Raw genomic sequence first — 22,304 nt, 5'->3', positions numbered from 1 at the left:
GGTTAGTCAGATATCACAAAGTAAGAAAATAAAACTTCATGATCAGAGTAAGTTGGCTTTCAAATCTTTAAGCATTCATAAATATCTTTATTTAATCATAATTATCATGTTTATTTACATTTTAGGGTTTAAGCAGCAGCTAAATTATAAAATAATTAAAATCTAGACTATTTGATGTAATCCTCCCAAATAATATAAAAAGTCAGAGAGATAGTAAAGAGAATAGGACACTTGCCTTGCACATGGTGAACTCGGGATCTATTGCCTACATAGCCCATGGTTCCCTGAGACCTGCCTGGATCAATCTCTGAGCACAGAGCTAGGAATAATCCCTGAACAAAGCCAGTTTTGGCCCCAAATTAAGCAAATATGGTAAGATCTGGAGAGACAGCACAGGAGTTAAAGTTCATAATTTACATTCAGCCAACCTTTTCAGTTCAGTTCCCAAAACAGCAGCATCCCCCCCAACTTTTTGTGGTGTAGTCCTTGAGTCCTCCAAATCAAGTGATCTCTCTCTACCAGGCTCTACAGAGCCTGAACAGTACTTGAAAGAAACCTCAAGACTTTCAAGAATCATCTGGGATGTCCCCACCTTCCCAAAAGACTGAAAATAGCAAAACTGTGGATATGGATACATGCAGCTTATCGGCATTTCTTTCCTTAAAATTCACAACTTTATATTAAATACCTACATCATTCTCAATTTATAGAGAAAGAGAAAAAGTTAACTAGAATGTCACAATTGTTACAGAGTGAAGCCATGATTTTTGATCAAGCTGTTCGATTTTAGAGTTTTGTGGGATTAATTGTAGAAACTCTGTGCTATACTTGAGTGGGAACTATACTATGGTAGAAGAAAATGCTTTTGTTATATTTATTTTTTTTGTTTTGTTTTTGGGCCACATCCAGCGGTGCTCAGGGGTTACTCCTGGCTATCTGTTCAGAAATAGCTCCTGGCAGGCACGGGGGACCATATGGGACACCGGGATTCAAACCAACCACCTTAGGTCCTGGATTGGCTGCTTGCAAGGCAAACGCCGCTGTGCTATCTCTCCCGACCCCCTTTTGTTATATTTCTGACCTCCTTCCTGTCATCAAATTTAGCATGGTGATTATGCAGAAAACAATGTGAATTTTGTAAAAAAAAAAAAAAGACCAATAAATGAGTTTGAACAACTTCAATAAACAATTCCAATTATGTTAAGAGCATTCTATCTAGCAATATTATATGTAAAAGAGTTAAAGGTAGATAAAAAACATAGATAAATTTAGATATTCCTGAAGAGAAGTCATAGTTTTTCTCTAAGATCTGGCTCTGCAAAAATTATGAATTAGTTATAGCCTTAGAAATAGAATGTAAACATACTTGGCTTATAGTGGGTATGTGTGAACTCCACATACAAGAATTATGTGAATATACAGAAAGTTAATTCAAACCTCTTTCTAACAACATGCACACAATTCAAATCAAAATGGATGAAACACCTCAACAGTTGACCTAAAGTCATAAAATATGTTGATGAAAACATAGGTAGAGCACTGCATTATATTAAATCTCGTGGTACCTTCAATGATAAATGACATTAGCCAAATTAATTAAAGCAAAGATGAACAAATGGCACTACAGAAAATTAAAGCCCTTTTGCACCACTGAGGAACAAAGGACTTAATGGCCAGAATCCCACAGACTGGAAGAGAATATTTACCCAATACATAAAATAAAGGGCTACTACTTAAGATATAAAAGACATCAGTAAGGGGCTGGAACAATAGTACAGTGAATAGGTAGGGTACTTGTTTTTCACATTGCTGACCCAACTTCAATCCTCAACATCACATAGGATCCCCCATTTACAACCAGGGGGAATTTCTGAGCACAAAGCTAGGATAATCTCTGAGCACTGTCAGGTGTCAGCCAAACCAAACCACCACCACTACAACAACAATGACAATTAGGTAGAGATTTAAGAGACAGAAACAACCAACTCCATCAAAAATGGGAGGAAGAGATGAACAGATGCCCAATAGAGACATGAAAAAAGGCTCTGCATCAATCATCGTGAAGAAAATGCAAACTAAAAACAACGAGATATCATTTCATACCTGTGAAACTGGCATAGAATACAAAGAATAAAAACAACCAGTGTTGTAGTGGACATGGTGGAAAAAACTCTCATTTACTACTGAATGATTCAGCTTTTGTTATGCTTTGTTTGGGACACCTGGTGGTGCAGAGGAGTCACTCCTATCTCTGAACTCAGGATTTAAGCCTGGCAGGCTCAGGGAATCATATGGCATGCCAGGAATAGAACCTGGTTGGCCCTATGCAAGGCAAGTGCTTTCAAAGCTCTACATAATCCAGTGAGTGGTCCAGCATTTTGGAAAAGCAATATGGACATTTCCCAAAATTATATAAAATGAACTCCCAAATGACTCAGCAATTCCACTTCTTGGAACTTATACTAGGGGCCCAAAAGCTCTATTTAGAAATGACATTTGTACTGCTTTGCTCGTTATAGCACTATGCACAGAGCTAAAGTCTAGAAATAACCCAAGATTCCAAGAACTGATAATGAAAACCAAGGTACATATGTTTGATTGAATGCTATTTGGCTATAAGAAAAGGTGAAATCATGCAATTTTCTGCCACCAGGATAGATCTAGAGAATATAAAGCTGAGTGAAGTTAGTCAGAAGAAGACGAACAGACATAGAATGGTTTCTCTCATATCTGGAATATAAAGAAACATGGTAGTATAAAAAAAATGTCCAAAGGCAGTAGAAACAAAGAATAGGAGAACTTGTCTTCAGTAAGAAGCTCAACACAAGGTTGGAGTAGGAGATAAGTAGGCTAAAGGGATGGCCCACAGGAAAATGGTGAGAGAAGTGGGTACCTTTGTGGAGAGTATGTTGCTGAAATGATTTATACAAGAATCACAACCATTAATAATATTTATTGTAGATTGCATGGTGTCTATCATAAAACTTTTAGAAAATGTACCACTTTAATTGAGGGAGCAGTGAAACCTCCAAACTTAAAATTAACCAAAAAGGACAAAGGTCATGAGCTATTCCCAACTTACAGCATGGGAAAAAGGACACATTGATTAGTAAATTATTAACATGGATTTTTCCTGTGGCAAAAGTCATGCAAACTGTTCCAGTCTTTTTCATTTATGTTAGCTGCCAAGTTTCCTACTCCCTGACAATCTTCAAATTTCTGTGTTTCAAGGATATGTAAGGCAGACTTTTGCCACCGAGACTTAACCAAATCTAGATTTTTATTTATACTGAGAAATGAAATATTCTAACTATCTGAAAATATATGTGATCTTCTGTTTTAACTGAGAGAGAAAAATCTAAATATTTTTTTGTTGAACTGGAAAAATAGTAAAGAGGTAAGACAGATGCTTGCCTTGTAAGAAGTCTACTCTAGTTCTACCCTAAGCACCCCATATGGACCCTTGAGTACTTCCAGGACTGACAAAAGAGACAGGAACCTTCCCTTAGGAAGCTATACCCCAAACTTTACACCTTCAAAATTAACAAATATAAAATTAAATAAAGAACCTACTATCATCAACGTTTCATCTAGACATAGGCTATGAAATTATAAGTGTGACCAGATAAAGGTGTTCAAATTCCCTCTATCCTGGAATAGATATCAGATCTTCTTGGCATCTTTCTTCTGTAATAGTTCATTCTCTTTGCTTTTAATGTCATAATTCTTTCTCCACTTTATCACTTTCTCTTTCCAGAACGTTTTCTCTATTTCCTTCTTGATTCTGTTACCTGCTATGCATTTTCTATAAACTCATTGGTTATCTGAATTTTGTCATAAATTTTATACTTATTTTGTAAGGTAATATTTATTTGCAGAAATGTATCTACAATGCAATGTATCTACAAATCTGTATTTCACTTGAGGACATTCTTAGGATTGCTAGCCTGAAATCTTAAAAGATTCATGAGAGCCAGTTATATGTTGATCTCAGAATATCCTCAAACTCAAAATTCCTAAACCTAAGTATTAACTGATTACTTATAATCCTCATTTTGGTTAACCACCAAGTCCCTGAATAGAATATGAAAATGTCTCTAAATTCCTCCTTCTTTCATGTCCTTCATTTAATCACATTGGTCCCTCTAAACTCCTTGCTCTACATTAGGTAACCCCTCATGTTTTTAAAGAGCCCAGTTTACAATCCACATAAAATCTCAATTCTCACTTTCCTTTCAAATAAACACACATTTCCACAGAGGACTTCATAATACTTACAATTAATCACACTTTCTGCCTTATTTATTAATTGGTGCCACCAGCTAATTACTTTTTTATATAATACTGTCATCATAATTTGATATTTGCTTCTTCATCTGCCATTTAAAAACCAACGAATAAATGTTTTGGTTTTTGCTGCTTTCTCACAGACATGCTCTTTAACGGCCCTAAACTAGAAAGTTGTGTTCCTAAGCTTTACATGATATGTCATGTCTTCATTCCTCACAAAACTTACCTGGCAACATTTGACTCAAAATATCAGCTTGATTATCTTTATTAGCATGCCTCACACCTAACCAGAAGTATGTTCTTTTATGTCTCAACACACTGCTGTTTATTATTTATTTTGGTATCTCAGATTAGTCTTCCAACTTTGTAAAGAGGACTGCGGTACCAACGCTTGGAGCACATAAGCTAAATTTTGGACTGATACCAAGAAGTTTTTCATGGGCTGTGTGCCAGGATGACACAAAGCTCATGAAGCTTTCCACATTTTTGTTGTCACTTTTGTTTGTGTCTTGTTTTGATTTTGGGGCCATACCCAGTTGTGCTTAGGATTTACTTCAAGTTCTGCACTTAGCAATCACAAATGGGAGGCTTTGGGGACCATATGGGATGCTGGGGATCAAACCCATGTTGATTGCATGCAAGGAAAACACCCTACTCCCGATATTACCTTTCTGGTATTAGTATTCTACATTTAAAAATATTTAAAGAGCAGTGATTTGCAATAGCTGAGTTTTTGGTACATAAAATTTCAACACCAGTGTTCCCATGCTCCATCATTTCCCACTCTCAGCCTTGACAGCCACCTTGTCTAGTACATTACAAAGTTTGGTGGTTACAGTTTAGATCTCATGTTTTCACAGTGTTTTTGAGCCTGTGCTTTAGATTTATATCTATATGAGTTTCCACATCACTCTCCCACATGTAGTGCAATAAATTTAGAGGGACCAATGTGATGATTAAGTGAAGGACATGAAGGAACAAGAAATAGGATGACTTTTATATGCTCTTCAGTGACTTAGAAGTTAACCAAAATCAGAATTGTAACCGAAACCCTGACATCTATTTCTCCATTTCTATCCTATCTCACCTTCCTTCCTGCCTTGATTTCTTTCCTTTTCTTCTCTAAGCTCTGGGCCAAGAATTATCTAAGCACCCTTTTCCCCCATTTACATTATATTTTCTCATCCAATAATTCTATCTACCATATCTTACCATAAGTAAGATTATTCTAGGTTTTTCTTTCTTTTTCTGACTTACTTTACTCAACATAATATCTTTCAGATCAAAGCAGATTGCAGCAAATTGTATGGTTTTCACTGTTTCTTAAAACTGCATAATATTCCATTGTGCTATGTACCACATCTTCACAATCCATTCATCTGTTGTTGGACACTAGGTTGATTCTATATCTTAGCAACTGTAGTAAGTGCAGCAGCAAAAAATGGGATATTAGGACAAAAATTTATGGCTTATTATATTTTCCTCTGGTCCTTTTCCTTGTGCCAAATCCAGTACACCAGACTCAAGTTTCCTACTGCAGTGCTTATTATACCAAAAACAGTGGTATATTAATACAACCAGACTATTATTTATATAAATAATATGATAAAATAAAGTATTTTAAGTTTTATTGGATAAAAACAGATTATGGACTTCATGCCTGTGTCCCTCTGAAACTACTTCTTTTGGTGGGGGGCACAACCAGCGACGCTCAGGGATCTGCTCCTGCTCTGCACTTAAGAATCACTCCTGGTGTACTCAGAGACCAAGTCCATATAAAATGATGGCAATTGAACCAATGTTTATTGAGTCCAAGTCAAGTGCTCTACCCACTGTGCTCTTTCTCTGACCCCCCCTTCTGAAATTATTGTGTTGAAAATCTAGCACCCATTGAAGTGAGATCTTTGAAGGTTAATTTGCCATTAAGGTGGGACCTTAAAAAATATGACTGTGTGGATGGGTAAGGATGTCTGACATAGAGGCAGACTGGTGGTGGGTAGCAGTAGAAAACTAGTAGTTGTAAATGTGAACTAGTGAAGTGAAGAATGTTGGAACACTGTATGACTGAACTCGACCATAACAACTTTGTGAATGTGCACTTCTTCAATTTTAAAATTTATTTAAAATTTTCAAGTGAAAAAATTCAACATTTCATATGGTCCCTTGAACACTGCCAGGAGTAATTTCAGAGTGCAGAGTCAGGGGAAACCTCTGAGTACTGTCAAGTGTGGCACCAAAACCAAAACCAAAACATTAAAAATGGGGCTGAAGCCATAGCATAGCACAGTGGCGATGGCACTTACTTTGCAAGTGGCTGACAAAAGTTAGATCCCTGGTATCCCATATGATCCCCTAATCCCGCCAGGATTAATTTTTGAGTGCTGAGCTAGAAGTAACTCTGAGTAATGACAGGTGTTCCCTAACACAAAAACAAAGAGTGAAAAAGTGTCAATTTTCTGACATATGATACAAATTTGGCATTCCATATCTCATATACCAGAAAATAGAATTCACTAAAATCTAGCCATCTGCTATTTTCCCACTTCCTTTCTTTAGTTCTATGAGAAATAAATATTTTATTTTTGAACTTGTCTGTGTGGCATTTTGTTATACAGTAGTCTGATTGATACTTGTATGCAAACTTCTGCTTATATTTATGGAACTTAATCTCAAAACTAAATACAAAAGAGTGAGAAATATATATTCTGTAATAATTGTGAAATTAATGTATATAAATAGAAAACACTTTACCTCTTTATAGGACACAAGCAAAAAAATCCCAACATCAAATCTATAGTCAATTCTTTAACAGTTTTCAAGCTGTAGCAATAAGTTACAAAACACGGATTACAAAACATGGGTTTGCTACGACAAGTCAAAAGTTTAAAAGCACATGTTTTTATCAGTTATTTTTCATAGTCTTCTATTTTTTTCTTCCTGTAGATATACTGGGTATTTTACTTTTGGGGGGGCATACCTATCTCTATGTTCAGATCAACCTGTGTTTCTTGGGGATCATGTGATGCCAGGATTAGAACCAGGGCCAACCTTATGCAAGGCAAGCAAGCACCTTAGACTTTGTACTCTCTGGTCCTTGTGCTGGAGATATTTTTACTAACTCTATGCTTATAGGCACCTGGATCGCAAAATAAACCTCGATATCACAAGTATTACAAAATTTTCTATTAATACTAAATATTTACTCAGTAAATGAACAAATAAAAAGTCACACAATTTTATACAGAACTAAAGAAGAAAGTAGGTCAAAATTTACTTTAATCTGTCAACAGAACTTTCTGTTTTGGGACAAGGGATTTGGAAAGTACTTGGCAGTGATTAGGCTCTTTGTTCAATGGCGGCTCCATTAGTAGTGCTCAGGAGACCATGCGGTGCTGGAGATCAAACTAGATTCAGCCTTCTGCAAAGCAAGAACCTTAAACCCAATTCTCTCTCTCTAGTACCAGCCCCAGAATTTTCTAGGTAGCCAGAAATACTTAGATGAAAAAAAAATTTTCCATCCAAAGAAACTAGACTTTAATAACCAGTTAGTGTTTGGTAGAATTTAGTTTCTTTTTGTGATTATTGTATATTATAGAGAAGGGGTAGATAATTAAAACCTGAAAAAATGAAGAAAGCATAATAAAGTTTATATGGGGACCAAGTGGCCTACAAAGTCATGATATTTAAATTTACTTTCTTATTTGGCATTCTCAGATATTTTGCAAGAGATGTCCCCTTTACAAAGAGATGATAAATGGAGAACATTGCCAACACGGATACAAAAAGAAAATTATATTGTTCTTGATCATTAGCCTGATATAGATACATAGTGATTGACTGCTTATCCAACTTTTTAACTGTATAGTATAAAAATTAAGAGTAAAAATACAAGACAGTCTTGTTTTACCAAAACATAAGTCCCCAAACACTAATACCTTAAAAGATATTTTATTCTTAGATTTTTACTACTAATATTTCAATGACCTTTACTAGCATATGAACCAAGAAAGACAGACAAAAAGAACAGTAAAAGACAGAAGAGTGTCAGTTGTTTCATTTCATGCAAGCTCAAAGGCAGGAGCCCTCTGGAAACATGAACTCAATCTCTCCAGTCTGTGGGCATTCCTAAGGCTCTGAGTCTCCTGTCATTCCACCCTGACAACAGTTCAAAAACAAATGTGTCTACATGTGGATCAGGAAAAACAGACACGTCAACATTTTTCACTTCTGGTCTCCATTCCATGACTCACGCTCTCTTTTTTGCATTTGCTGAGATGACTTAAGATTCCATGTTCCAAAAGGCCTTAGTTTCACTCAGGCCTTCCAGGTCTCCTTGAACCACTTGAGCATGCAAGAAACGAAACAATGCATGAAAGAGCCTTGCTTTAAAGATGGCCAGGTGTGGGAGCATCCAACATAAGTTCTTTCTTTTCAGTGAGAACTTCAAATAAAGACGTAAACAGCCTTTGCTTCCCTCTACCATTGGCAAGAATTCCCAGTGCAGCACAGAAAAAGCAAAAGTCAGCTGCCTCCTTTCTTCCCCAGAGTCCCAAGACTGGGAGATGGAGGCATGCACTGGCTCTGGAGAAAGGAAGAGAACATTGAATGCAGCAATTTCCTCACACCTTCTCTCCTTTCTGGCTTTTGCCAGAAACTAGAACATGGCTCTGGATTTTTCAAAACCTGTTCACCCTTGATTAATACACTGAAAATGTCTTAAATTACCAGTGCTTTACCAGGTGAAGTGCTAGAATATATCAATAGGAAGGAAAGTGCTTTGGAAAGTGATCTATGGAGGCAGCCCAGGTGAATGCCCAGGTGCTGCCTTCTGTCAGGGTATAAAGAAAAGAGAGTGAGTGACCTGAACTATTACCAGATTCTTGCAGGTATGCGGCATTTTCCTACACTGGCCCTGAGATTATGCAAAAAGAAATGTGCCTTGCTCTGTGCTTCAAACTATTATATTCTCTGTTTCCAGCACATCTCAATATATATGAACTGTGATCACTAGAAAAGGCAACTTGCTCCATATGTTTGGAGCAGACCAGTTCAGATGCTAACAGGAAGGGGTGCCAGAGAACTGATGCTTTATAAGCAATAAATTCTTATTACCTTTCTGACATTGCTAATTTCTCTATGAAGGACACACTATTACAGTAGCCAGAAGCTCTACAGACTTAACAAATATAAGCCACAGGCCATTCATTTATTTACTTTTGTGGACAAGAAAGGGGTATAAATTTTGCCTAGATTTCTTACAGATTATTATTCTCAGGTCTTAACTGCTCAAAGGGGAAGACTCCAAAGGAACAAAATTTAATTTTGAAAACTTCCCATTGTATTGTGCTTTCTATATGTACTCTTTCTCCTTTTATAGTCTTTTCCTTTTGTTGATTACTAGAAATAGTAAGTAGAAGTAATTGGTAGCTGATTCAAAAATTTAACAAAAAGAAATGACTGTAGATAGTATTTAAATTAGTCCCTAATTATTATTTTACCATTTGTAACACTAAAATAACAATTACTGCCCAAATTTAAATAATGATTCTATGTTATGATTCCCATTTTAGAACAAAAGAAGCACCTTTAAAATTTTGATGCACAAATGCTTGCCAAGACAATTTTATTTGACATATGCTTTAACTCTTTCAGTATCAACCAGTTCAGGAAAGGCTTAGTTTCATTTATTGAAAATAAATTGTTATATATACATATTTTTACATTCACTTCTTCCAGATAACTTATGATGCAGTTAGAAAGTCAAGGTGACTCCTGTTTTTAATCAGTGCTAATCAATTCCACTGAAGTCTCCCAATAAGATATCACTACAGAGAGTCTGATTATTAAAACCTTTTCAGTAGGAAAGGTGAGGCAACCTGAGGCAGTTAGAACACCAGAGACACAGAACAGGGTTGGAAGGAGCCCAGGTTCTAAGAGTCAAGAGCATGGCTAGATGATTAATTTGGAATTGGGAATAGCTAAGGATGGCCTTTAATTCCCCTTCAGTGTAATTTCCCTGCATCTTTCTAAGCCTCACTCTTGACAGCAATGCACAGCACACCTTGGACCCTATAATATAAGCACAATCAACCTAAGACTCAGCCCTTGGGAGTCAAACTCCCGTGTGTGTGTGTGTGTGTGTGTGTGTGTGTGTGTGTGTGTGTGTGTGTGTGTGTGTTTGGGCCACACCCAGAGGCTCTCAGGCGCTACTCCTCTCTCTGCACTCAGAAATTACTCTTAGGGCTCAGGGGAGCAGATGGGATGCTGAGAATCGAACCCGGGTCGGCCCCATGCGAGGCTAACACCCTACCCTTAGTGTTATTGATCCAACCCCTCAAACTCCTATCTCACCTAAGCAAAAACCCAAAGCATGCAACAGCACAGCCTTGTTTTGGCAAAGGACATTAACACAGCCTCCACCTACCTTTCCGAAAGCTAAAGCACCTTTTGATCCTTCTGTAGGTGGTTTTGGGAAGGAAAGGCGCTGATGTGAGGGCCTCTGAGGAACGTCCCCCTTGACTTCGGTCCTCCGGCATCATACAGACCAGAAGTTCTGAACCATTTAGCTTTAAAATCTGCCTCTGCAAGAGACCCCACAGAGACCCCTTTCCTTGTTTATTTGTTCCATTTGAAGGTCTGATTCCTAGTTCTTGATAGCTGTGATTCCAGATGCAGGGAAACGAATACAGAACCACCTCAAGGAACTTCCTTCTGGCAAAAACTTCCTTTTCTCTTGGCTAATCCAGAGGATGTTTCAGGTATCTTTTTAAGTAAATATAGATATTTCAAAATGTCACAAGTCAAAAAAGAAAAACAGCAGCCAGCAAGCTGCCCTTCTCCTTCACACAGCAGGATTTTATTATTGTTTTGTAATTAAAAACTGTCTTCTCCACTGGCCATATTTTGGGAGTTAGATAGTCCTTCGGAAAGAAAGATCAGCAAATAGCTGGGTGCAGGGGGGTGAAAGAGGCTGGATGACAAAGACGCCCCTGTGGGAATAGTTGAATGCTGCTGCAACTGCTTCCTTCCTACTGGGCACCAGAGCTGGCAGAGAAAGATATTTCCCAAAACATCCAGGGCCTTGATCGCTGTTTATCAAAACACTCCCCTCACTGCTGGAGAGTACCCCTCATCTTCTGGTGCTCCAGTAGGCTTTAAACTCCCAAGACTGTCCAGGGGGATAGTTTAGTGCAGACAGCTGCAGGCTCTTTTCATCTGCTTTACAAACGCGTCTCTCTGGGCTCCAGCTTCCTTTTCTCAATGAGAGCCTGTAGCTGGCAAGGTTGCGGCTGCCTCGTCACCAGTCACCAGGTCTGTGGCTGCGGCAGTGGCTGCCTCCAGTGCCCGCGGACATAAGCAGCTGGTGCCGCCCGAAAAGAAGGGGAGGAGGAGGGAGCGTGCCTCGCTGGGGCGTGGAATGTACCCCTTCTTGCTTTGACTGTGCTGACTTTCTGGGTCACCTGTGCAGCACCCACGTAGCGGCTGCCTCAGCCCTTCCAGAAATCCCACAAATCCCAAATTACAGCCAAGGATCACCCCACAAGGTAAACATTTTTTGGTTCCCTCTTTTTTTTTTGGGGGGGGGGGGGTTCTTTTTGGAAAATTTTCTCCTTCTAGACAAGATTCTTGCCCTCCGGCCCCAAATAGTTTTGCAACTCCAGTTAGTTGTGAATGTTGATTTAAATGTGCTCATCACTAAAACATATGCGTGTTTCAGTCCTATGTATGTGCCTGTAAAATATACTAAATTTAGTAACAAAAACATGCAGAAAGTCACAGAACAAGTCAATGATGTGTGTGTGTGTGTGTGTGTGTGTGTGTGTGTGTGTTTGTATACTTGCACACAAGATTCTCTCTATTATGGCTTAAACTGTAATCTGGTTTCCAGCCTATCCCAGGCCTTGCATGCATCCTATGGCACCAACCACTCAGTCTTGCTCTCACGGAGTAATTCATTACTAGGTTAATCATTCATGTACTGAGCTATTCCATGAACAGATCTGGAATGCTCTTGTTTTAACCCCAACTGACCCCTAGGCCTTTATTTTCCCTCTGAATACTCAGATACTGGGGAGTCCTGGAAAGGGACTTTATAGACATTCCAGATAGGGAGTCTTCTGTTATAAATGATGGCAACATGAATTATTTCTGCTCTGTGGTTCACACATTGTTTTTGCCTTCTCTGTCACACATTATTGCTAGAAAAAAATGGGAGCTTCAAAGCATACTTCAGAAGGCAAGACTGAGAGGCAGGGGCAGAGCTGGTCTGGGAGGTACGTGACCCAGCAACATCAAAAATGAGCATTTGATAGAGGAACCACAACTTTGGAGCTAGAATGCATCTTAGATAAGATGAGTTTGTCTGATGATACTATGCTGGAAGTGGAGAAACCAAAGATGACGATGGTAAGTTCACTTACCCAGGATGAGAGATACCAGACACAGATCTTCTCATCCTTGCTACTGTCACTTAGTCATCACAAGGATGATCTGCATTTAGCTTTTTTCTTATTACCTATATGATTCTTCTAACTCAACTATTTTCATAAGGAAACAAATTTTCAAGAGGAACTTAAATGGTTAGTAGTTTTAGGAAAATAGAGACTTGGATCCAACACCAATGGTCATTTTCCCTCCTCAGTTCCTGTGTTTCCCTGGACATTGCTTGAGGAACATTTGGCAAAGAATTCCAATGGAAAACAAATGAACAAAACAAAATCCTTCAGTTATTTCAAAGCCAGACACTTGTGGTGTTTTTTTTTTTTGTTTGTTTGTTTGTTTGCTTGTTTGGGGGCCATATCCAGTGGTATTCAGGGAATTCCTGGCTCTACATTCAAGAATCACCTATGGACCATAGGGGATGCCATAACTAAACTGGACCAGCCACATGCAAGGCAAATGCTCTACCAGCTGTACATATCTTGTAACGAGCTTTTGGATTTGACTTTTGAGCAGATCAGTTGAGTGCTATTAATAAGGAGAGACCATCCATAGGAATGTTTTAATTAAGTAACATATTAAAGTGTCTTAATTCAATGAAAGTTCTAAGCATTAACAAAACTATATATTCAAGGGCTACAACCAATGTATAATGCCATGCAGTATTTATCTGGGTCCAATCCCCAGCACCCAATATGGTCCCCTGACCACTGTCAAGAGTAATCCCTGAGAGCAGTCAAAGGTAAGCTCTAAGCACTATTGGGTGGACCAAAAACAAAAACAAATATATACAAACACAAATATGTATGCCTTGGGAAAGATCCAGTGATGCTAGGGCTTACTCCTGGTACCCTGCAATGCCAGAGACTGAACCAGATTCAGCTGAAAAGAGGCAAGCACTTTAACTTTTGTGCTCTCTCTGTTCCAACAAAGTTTTTTTTAAATAAACAATTTACCAGAATTATAAACATTTGTCTGATCAGTAGGAATTTTTGTTTTAGTCCAATAAGTATCAAATTCTTTTTTTTTTGTTTGTTTTTGGGTCACACCCAGCAGTGCTCAGGGGTTACTCCTGGGTCCAGGGTCAGAAATAGCTCCTAGCAGGCACAGGGGATCATATGGGATATCGGAATTTGAACCAATGACCTTCTGCATGAAAGGCAAATGCCTTCCCTCCATGCTATCTCTCTGGCCCCAAGTATCAGATTCTTATCCAACGCTTATTCATTCCTTATCGATATTATTAAGTATCTAGGAATTGAACTGGAACTGCTTCCAAAAAACAATCAAAAATATTTGTCCCTGTCTAGAAATGGTTTTTGTGTTTATGTGAAGAAAATATGTGTATATAGGACATGAGATAGGAGAAAAAACAGAGACTGAGACAGAGAGAGACAGAGATAGTAAGGGAGAGAGAGAGCAAGAGAGAGACTTTGAGAAAGAGAAACAGAGACAGAGAGATATCTCTTAAAATAAGAGATAGCATGGAGGTGGGGTGTTTGCCTTGTATGCAGAAGAATAGTGGTTCAAATTCCATATGGTCTCCCAAGACTGCCAGGAGCACTTTCTGAGTGTAGAGCCAGAAGTAAACCCTGGGTGTGACACAAAAAGCAAAAAAGCAAAACAAAATAATAATGATAAAGCCATTTTTGTCCTCCAGAATAGAATGTGGGGTAGCTCCAGAATGGAGAAACTTTAATATAGATCTTTATGTATGTTTTGTAGTTCCAGGATCGAATGTGAGTGTCTTACTATTGAGCCACATCTCCAATCCAAGTTCTTAAATTATTAGGGATTTACCATTTTCCTTTTTTTTTTTTCTGAGCTAAAAATTGAGCCCAGAGTATCTAAAATATGAAGCATTTACTCTGCCTTTGAACCACATCTTCAGTTGAATGTCAACAATGCCAGTTTTTTAATTTTGTTTTGTTGTGCTATGTGGCAGTTCAAACTCAGAACCCTACATGTGCAAAATGTAAGTTCTACCACTGAAGCACAACTCCTTAAAGAGAAAGTTGTGTTAGGAATGTCAACATTTTTTTAATCAAGGTGCCACATACCCAGTAGTACACAAGGTCTATTCCTAGCTCTGTGCTTAGACATGACCTGTGGTCCATATATAATGCAGGGGATTCAAACCAGGATAATAACCAAAGTAGCCACATTGAAAATAAGTACCTTCCATCTTGTGCTATTACTCTACCTCTCAACTTTTTTTTTAAAATGTAGGACTGGTTCTAAGGATTGAATCCAGGACCTTACACAAGTTCTGTGAGTCACAATCCTGTCTCCTATATGTTCTTTTATAGTCTTCCTTACACACAATACTATATACATTTTTGTAACATTACCATATTAATAATTATTAGTCAAATGTGAAAAATGTGAAAAATATCTTGCTTTATAATTCAAGGTTTTCAACAAAGTAGATCTGATGACATTTGGTCTACATTAAAGTTAAAAACTTACCAAGATGTCTGTTTCACCATAGTGAACACTAGTTTGTATATATTTTACTACTCATCCATCTGAAAATAAGAGTTGATGGTAACATCAACTGACAGACAAAATCCCTTTCTGAATCTTAACGGTTTTAAACGATACTCACCTCCTCCAAATGGTCCCCATATCACACGGCGAATAGCCTTCACCCAGTCTTCCATATCATTCTGGGTGCTTGCCATAAGCAAGTAGCTCTCATGATTTGCTGTCATCCGATCTCGGTCACCTCCTGTAAGAAGACAGCAAGACCTGATTGTGTGCTGACCCAAGATTTCCATCAACAGCCCTCAAAGAATCCCTGAAACATAGAGCACACACAATTCAACTAGTGCTAGGTGTAGACCAACATATAAAGATATTTAACATAGTTTCAGCATGGACAAAAAAAAAATGCTTGAAAAGAAAATGCCCTAATAATTTCACAAGAAAAGTAAAGAGCAAATATTACTCCCTCCCAAAAGTCTGGTATTCTGCCCTAGAAATAACTCATGTAGCTGCATTAAGTCCTACTCCAATCTATTGATACCATGCAGCTGAAGAGTAGAATAAGCAAAACAAAATCAAAGGCAGAGAAGAGAATTGGTTCACAGAGACTAGATTTTTCTATAAAACAAGTATAGAACAGACTGAGTAATCACTGAGCACACATAACAAGGTCAACAGGGAATCATGGGGAAAGAAAACCTTTTTGGACCCAGGAAAGAGGCACATGTCCAAACTGAATACCAAGTCTTCTATGGATTAGAAAAGGAAGGAAGGGAAGTCTCTTCATCTATATTTTCAAAGACCAAACAAAGAGAATATAAATTGGCAAGTCATTGAGGTCCATTAACCTTCCTTGTGTCTTTTCTTTTCATTTGAAAACTCTAGCAAGGGTTAATGTTTTCTCTTACTGTTTCCTAAAGAACAATCTATTTAGATGTGCTACTATTGCTGATATCTCCTTTTAATTGGCACTGCTTTGATCACATGAACTTTAATTTCTTGAAAAAATTATGTAACACCTTTCCCTAATAACCTAATTATCTCCACAAAACATGAATGACCATAAATTGTCTGAGAAAAAGTATAACTCTGATGTTCAAAAGAGTATTTCTAAAGCAAGTATCAGCAACTGCACTGTTTCATTCTGAAAATAGTTATAACATTATAACATATCACTGAGAGAAATAATTCAACAGATTATTAAGCATTCTAATTAAATTCTATCAAACTTTTAGTGTTCTACAAACTTCTATGTTACTCAACTAATCCATCAACACTTAATTTTCACAAAGTGTTATAAACTTGAAGCTTCAGGTTGAATTACATCATAGCTGTCTTTGATTCAGACATGGTGATGGATTGTTTCCCATGACAGGATCCAGGGTCTCACACATACAAAGCATGTGGTCTACTAAAAGCCATATACATACTCCTTGTTCAGTTCTCTTGATTGTATTTGAATATGCTTAGAAGGAGTTTGCTGCTTAACCCATTCTTCCAAATTCAACTCCATTCACACACAGCTCGAAAGCTACAACCATTTGAATTTGTCTGAACCCTAATGCAATCCCTAAAACTGTGAAATACAACTTTCCTAATATTGCTGCAAATTTATCATACAGGATAAAGGTCACAGGAGTAAAATATCTTAAAGCCAACTAGTGAACAAAATGGATGTTTTATGTTGAATTCAAAGAGTTGGGATCAGGGGAATTAGTTAAGGGACAACTTCAAATCTGTTCCTCAGCTCTACGAATCCCTTGAATAAACAAAATTGTCTTTCTCACTGTGTAGAAACCATCTCACTACTTTAGAATCAATGATCTGGTTACACGGCTAGGTCTATAACATGTCAATCATCAAATAATAGTACGGAAACACCCAGGTGAAATCACAATTCTAATATTTGCTAACTGAAGGCTGGAAAATTATGTAATTTCTGAAATTTGGAATCTTTAGTCAGTCTATAGAAATAATTATTTCATACATTATGAGGAGTAAATTAAACAAAATAATCCAAATATTAGCACAGGGTGTCAGTCTAAAAATTCTACAAACATTAGTTCACTCTCATTTAACTGCTTCTCATTTTTATAAAGTATGACAAAGAATATTACATTAATTTGACCTCAGAGATAGCATACCTAGAAAGCTTGGAAACAGTTATCTCTGATGACTAAATATATTTATTAACATGTAAATATGTGACCCATTGCTATGTGTGGCAATATGGCATATAAATGGCAGAAACAACTAAATTACAAGAGAAAATGATATTTTATTTGGCATGTCACAGTAGTAAATTTTTATTCTGTATTCTGATCTACTTACAACAGTCCTATGCAAGGAAAACACCATTTTAAATCAGAATATTTTAATTATTGCCTTTGCCTGAAAGGTGCTTAGCAATGCAGACAGTAATATCCTGCTATGTCACTCCCAGCCTTTGCTGAAGCATCTCTAGTAATGAGAATGAGTGACAGAAGTTAGGGTATGTTTCTGCTTGAAAGCAAGGAAGAAAAAATTATCCATTATCCTCGGACTTTTCATTTGATTCTTTCTTTCTGCCAGTGGTACTGAGTGTCTGACCTGGAATCTCATTTATACTGTCAATCACAGATATGAAACCCCATCTGTGAATTTCACCCATGGAGACAAATCCTGGCTGCTCAATATATGAGCAAGAGAGCAGGGGAGAAGATTTAGAAAAAGAAATTTCTGTGATTCTCAGTAGTAACAGTGTAGACTGATGCTGAGAATGTGACTTTGTGTAATAAAGACATTTCTATGATTCTGAAGTAGTCTAATCAAATGTGTAGCATTTATAAATGGCATGGTCATCAGTTCTAATTCATAACCCCATGAATTAAATAGTTAAAATCTTGGCACTTGAAGGGCTTCTTATGAATGTATAATTTGGGTGGGAGCGAAACCAATGCCTGGTTCCGAGCAGCCGCATCAAAGCAGCCCAGGGTTTTCTTCTGACCAGTGTTGTTTTCAGCAGTCTACAAGTATGGGGAATTTCTTTGCCAACCTCTTCAAAGGCCTCTTCAGCAAAAATAGAAATGTGCATTCTCATGGTGGGCCTGGATGCTGCAGGGAAGACTACCATCCTGTACAAACTGAAACTGGGTGAAATTGTGACCGCCATTCCTACTATAGGCTTCAATGTGAAAACTGTGGAGTATAAGAACATCAGCCTCACTGTGTGGGATGTGGGTGGCCAGGACAAGTTCCGGCCCCTGTGGGCCACTGCTTCCGGAATACACAGTAATGACAGAGAGCATATGAATGAGGCCCGGGAAGAGCTCATGAGGATGTTGGCTGAAGACGAGCTCAGGGATGCAGTCTTGCTGGTGTGTGCTAACTAGCAGGACCTCCCCAATGCCATGAATGTGGCTGAGATCATGGACAAGCTGAGCCTGCACTCCCTGTGCCGCAGAAACTGGTACATTCAGGTCACCTGTGCCACCAGTGGGGACGAACTCTATGAGAGACTGGACTGGCTGTCCAATCAGCTCCAGAACCAGAAGTGAGCCAGCACTCTTCTCTTTTCCCTTTCTCCCCCTCTCCACACTGGCTTTTCTCTGATGTGGCAAATATGCGACCTGTTAGTGCCAGAAGCTGTCTCCATGGTTGGTCTCAGTGTGCTTCACCATGCTGTAAATGTGCAGAAGCAGCTTGCAACTGGGTTTTTATTGAATGCAAATAGCTTTTGTTTCCAATGAGGCAGTTTCTGGTACTCCTATGCAATATTACTCAGCCTTTTTTATTGTAAAAAGAGAATCAACACACTGTTAGCACTGGGAAGGGATTTTTAGGCACAAGCAGCCTCTAGGAGTTGCTGTGTCAGACAGGCTCAGCGCTCCTCCAATAGGCATCAGATCTGTGTTAAAATCCATTTGGATGTTGGCTTTTAACACAAACTCAATGCATTTTTTAAAACATAATTAAAATACAAGATAAGGAAAACACTTGAACACAGAACGGATAAATGTTCCTAGTGTAGGTTCTGCAGTAACCACCTGAGTGTGGTCCTCTATTCTGTCCAGAACGTGAGGCGATCCATTCTACATAGTCACAATAGGGTCCCTGTGATTTGCTGTCTCGGGTCACCCTGTATCCATAGCGTTTGTGCTTGTATTTGTACTTAAATGACCATCCGGGAGATGGGCTGGGAGCTATGGCCTGCTGCTCTTGGGACCCAGGCCTTCCTTTGGGTCAGCATGGCTGGAAAGCTCTGGCCAGGAGGAAGAGTCCGGCCATCCCAATGCTCACTCCGGGGTGGCTGGGTCTCAACAGCAGGAGTATGGGCCGGCCGGCAGGGCTGGTCATCTGAGAGTCACAGCCCCTTTGGAGCCCCCGCTACATGTGTTTTCACTCCTTCCGCCTACAAGGGTCAGATTTGCCATAGAAAATAAAGACCTCTATTTTTTTCTTTTGTATTTTGATAAACACGGAAGAAGCTGGAGCTGTTAAACTTTATTTCGGGGAAAAAACCTCAGAAAAGGTTCATTTGGTGTCGTGGAACCTCTTACTGCTTTCAATACACCATTCATAATAAAAAAGTAAATGTATAATTTGATGAATAAATATGTTCAATATTGACATTCAACCATGTGCCTAAAGTCTAATTCTTTTTGTTAATCCCTTCTAGTGCTTAATGCTCCATATTATCATTTGAGAGACTAACTTGATAGAACTCAGAGATTATTCCTGACTCTCGGCTCAGAAATTACTCTTGGCAGACTCAAAGATTCAAATGGGATCCCAGAGGTCAAATTCAGGTTGGTGGTGTGCAAGGCAAATGCCCTACCCACTGTGTTATTGCTCTAGTCCCACTATAAGTATGCTTGAGGCATAATTAGCAGTTGTCCTCTAAGTCTGCCACAAGCAATCCCTAATAACAGAGCAAGGAGTAAGCCTTAAGTACTGCTATATGTACAAAAGAGCAAATTTAAACAAATATTAAGTTCTCTGGACTCCTGAACAAAACTTTATTTGATTCTACAATTAAAGGGAGAAACTAAGCATTTGTAATTTTCAACCATCAACTTTAATAGTCTTAGGTTATGAGAAGATCACTCACTAGCAATATACAATTACCTGCAGACTTGAATTCCTCATACTTAACAATACCATAATGATCACATTTAGTCATAGCACTTTGAACAATTATTTCTTCCAGAAATTAAACCATTGAGAAAACCACATCCATTTATATGTCTAATCATTTTTCCATTTTGTTTATTTAGTTTTCTTCAGGATATTTTCATGCAATGATAAAATAAATTATACAATATAGTATCAATCTTTAGTACTGAATTTTCACACATTGTGTAAGGCAATAGAATGATTATGTTGATAGCTCTATACCATATTGTATTGCTAGTGTTGGAGGGGATGAAAAGGATGTGGGGTGGTGGGTGGCAGGAGTTTCAGTTGCAATTAGGGTACACTCCTGTTCCTTTAAAGAAGATGGATTTCCAGGAAGGTGATTTTCCCCCCTTTTCTTCCAGGGGACATTAAGTCAAATAAGTTTGGGAACCTCTAATCCAAACAAAAATCATTTTCAATGACCAAAAAATTAAATATTTTGTTTCTTTGGGAGAGTTTTAAGAAGCTATGAGGTAGGCCATACTCAGCTTGTTCAGGGATTATTCTTGGCTCTGTGCTCAGGAATCACTCCTGGTGACCAGGTGATATGGGGGATATAATCTGGGTCTGGGTCTGTCATGTACAAATCTTTCTTTTTTTTTTTTTTTGGTTTTTGGGTCACACCAGGCAGCACTCAGGAGTTACTCCTGGCTCTATGCTCAGAAATCGCTCCTGGCAGGCTTGGGGGACCATACGTGATGCTGGGATTTCAACCAGCATCCCTCTGAATGCAAGGCAAACACCCTATCTCCATGCTATCTCTCCGGCCCCTTTAAACCCTTAATTCTTATACTATCTCTTCAGCCTCAAAGTTTTTTTTTTATATCCTTAAAGGTGTAGTAAGATTGCATTAAAATTAATATTGATGAACATAAAATTTGTAGTAAGATTTTATTTAGTAGTATTTCTCAAGGGGTATTATAAGAAAAATAGATTTCAAATGAGAGAGACACAAGTTCTTAAAGAATTATCCAAAATTCAATGCATTTAAGAAATTACAAGTTAAACCAGTTTGATGGATTTCTTCTCTGTAGTATGTTTTTTTTAGAGTCTGAGACAATATGAATCTCATCACTACAAAGAGTGGTGAGTGCAGTCAGAGAAAAAACTACACTAATAACTATCATGACAATGTTAATGGAGAAGTAGAATGCCTGTCTCGAATACAGGTAAGAGATAGGGGAGGAGGGAGATGGGGGGCATTGCTTGTGAAAATGTACTAGTGAAGGGGGGAAACTCTTTTTATGACTAAACCCAACTACAAACATGTTTGTAATCATGGTGCTTAAATAAAGATATTATTAAAAACTAAAATGTCCTTTAAAATTCCCAGAAAGATGAATATACAGAGGATTCCTTATATCCTTGACTAACAAAATTTTCTTGGTAAGTAACCTTAAAGGACTTCTGTTTTATGAACCATGCCTTTGGAAACATTGATCTTCATGCTTGTCACTATACCAAATTGATACTAGAGCACAGGTAAAAATCTATTGCATGCTGTAACAGATACTTATTACTAACTAAACTTTTCCTCTCTCAGCCAACATTAAAAATGACTGGGCAATTAGTAGCGGGAAGGTTCTTTGAGGAAGGGAACTATGTTGTTGCATCAGCCTACATTGGAATGCTGAAATGTTAAGGCATGGAATTCACTCAGTATGATCATTTAGAAACAAAACTTCCAGGATCATTGTATGCTGTACTAAATCTGTGGCCCCAAATTGAATATTTCCTGACTGAGCAGTACTACAATAAAACCACTAAAGTAATTGATAAATCATTTGATTTTATTAACATCTTACATATATTTTGAAGTTCTTTGCTGAGTAAATAAAACTGCATGTCTCAAGAAAGCAAACCACTATCAGATTTTTATTTATCAAGTGTTTAAAATGATGTCACATTTAGAATTCTAAAAAGTTGTGAAA

General features: G+C 38.0%; 1 protein-coding gene and 1 pseudogene across 5 annotated transcripts in view; one reads left to right on the top strand and one right to left on the bottom strand.

Annotated features, from left to right (window-relative positions):
• Positions 1–22,304, bottom strand: part of ARHGAP24 (Rho GTPase activating protein 24) — a 361,899-nt gene that overhangs the window by 61,296 nt on the left and 278,299 nt on the right. For 3 of the 5 annotated variants that reach the window (XM_049789754.1, XM_049789757.1, XM_049789758.1), the window contains one exon: positions 15,338–15,460. In XM_049789754.1, coding sequence (XP_049645711.1) covers positions 15,338–15,460 — 123 coding nt within the window. Of the gene's footprint in view, positions 1–10,714; positions 11,091–15,337; positions 15,461–22,304 lie in introns of those variants that run through there. The other 2 variants (XM_049789755.1, XM_049789756.1) reach the window with 2 other exon arrangements.
• On the top strand, positions 18,230–18,752 carry LOC126032064 (ADP-ribosylation factor 1-like; annotated as a pseudogene).

Source organism: Suncus etruscus, chromosome 16 (genome assembly GCF_024139225.1).
Source record: "Suncus etruscus isolate mSunEtr1 chromosome 16, mSunEtr1.pri.cur, whole genome shotgun sequence".
NCBI lineage: Eukaryota > Metazoa > Chordata > Mammalia > Eulipotyphla > Soricidae > Suncus > Suncus etruscus.
This window is presented reverse-complemented; position numbering and strand designations above follow the sequence as displayed.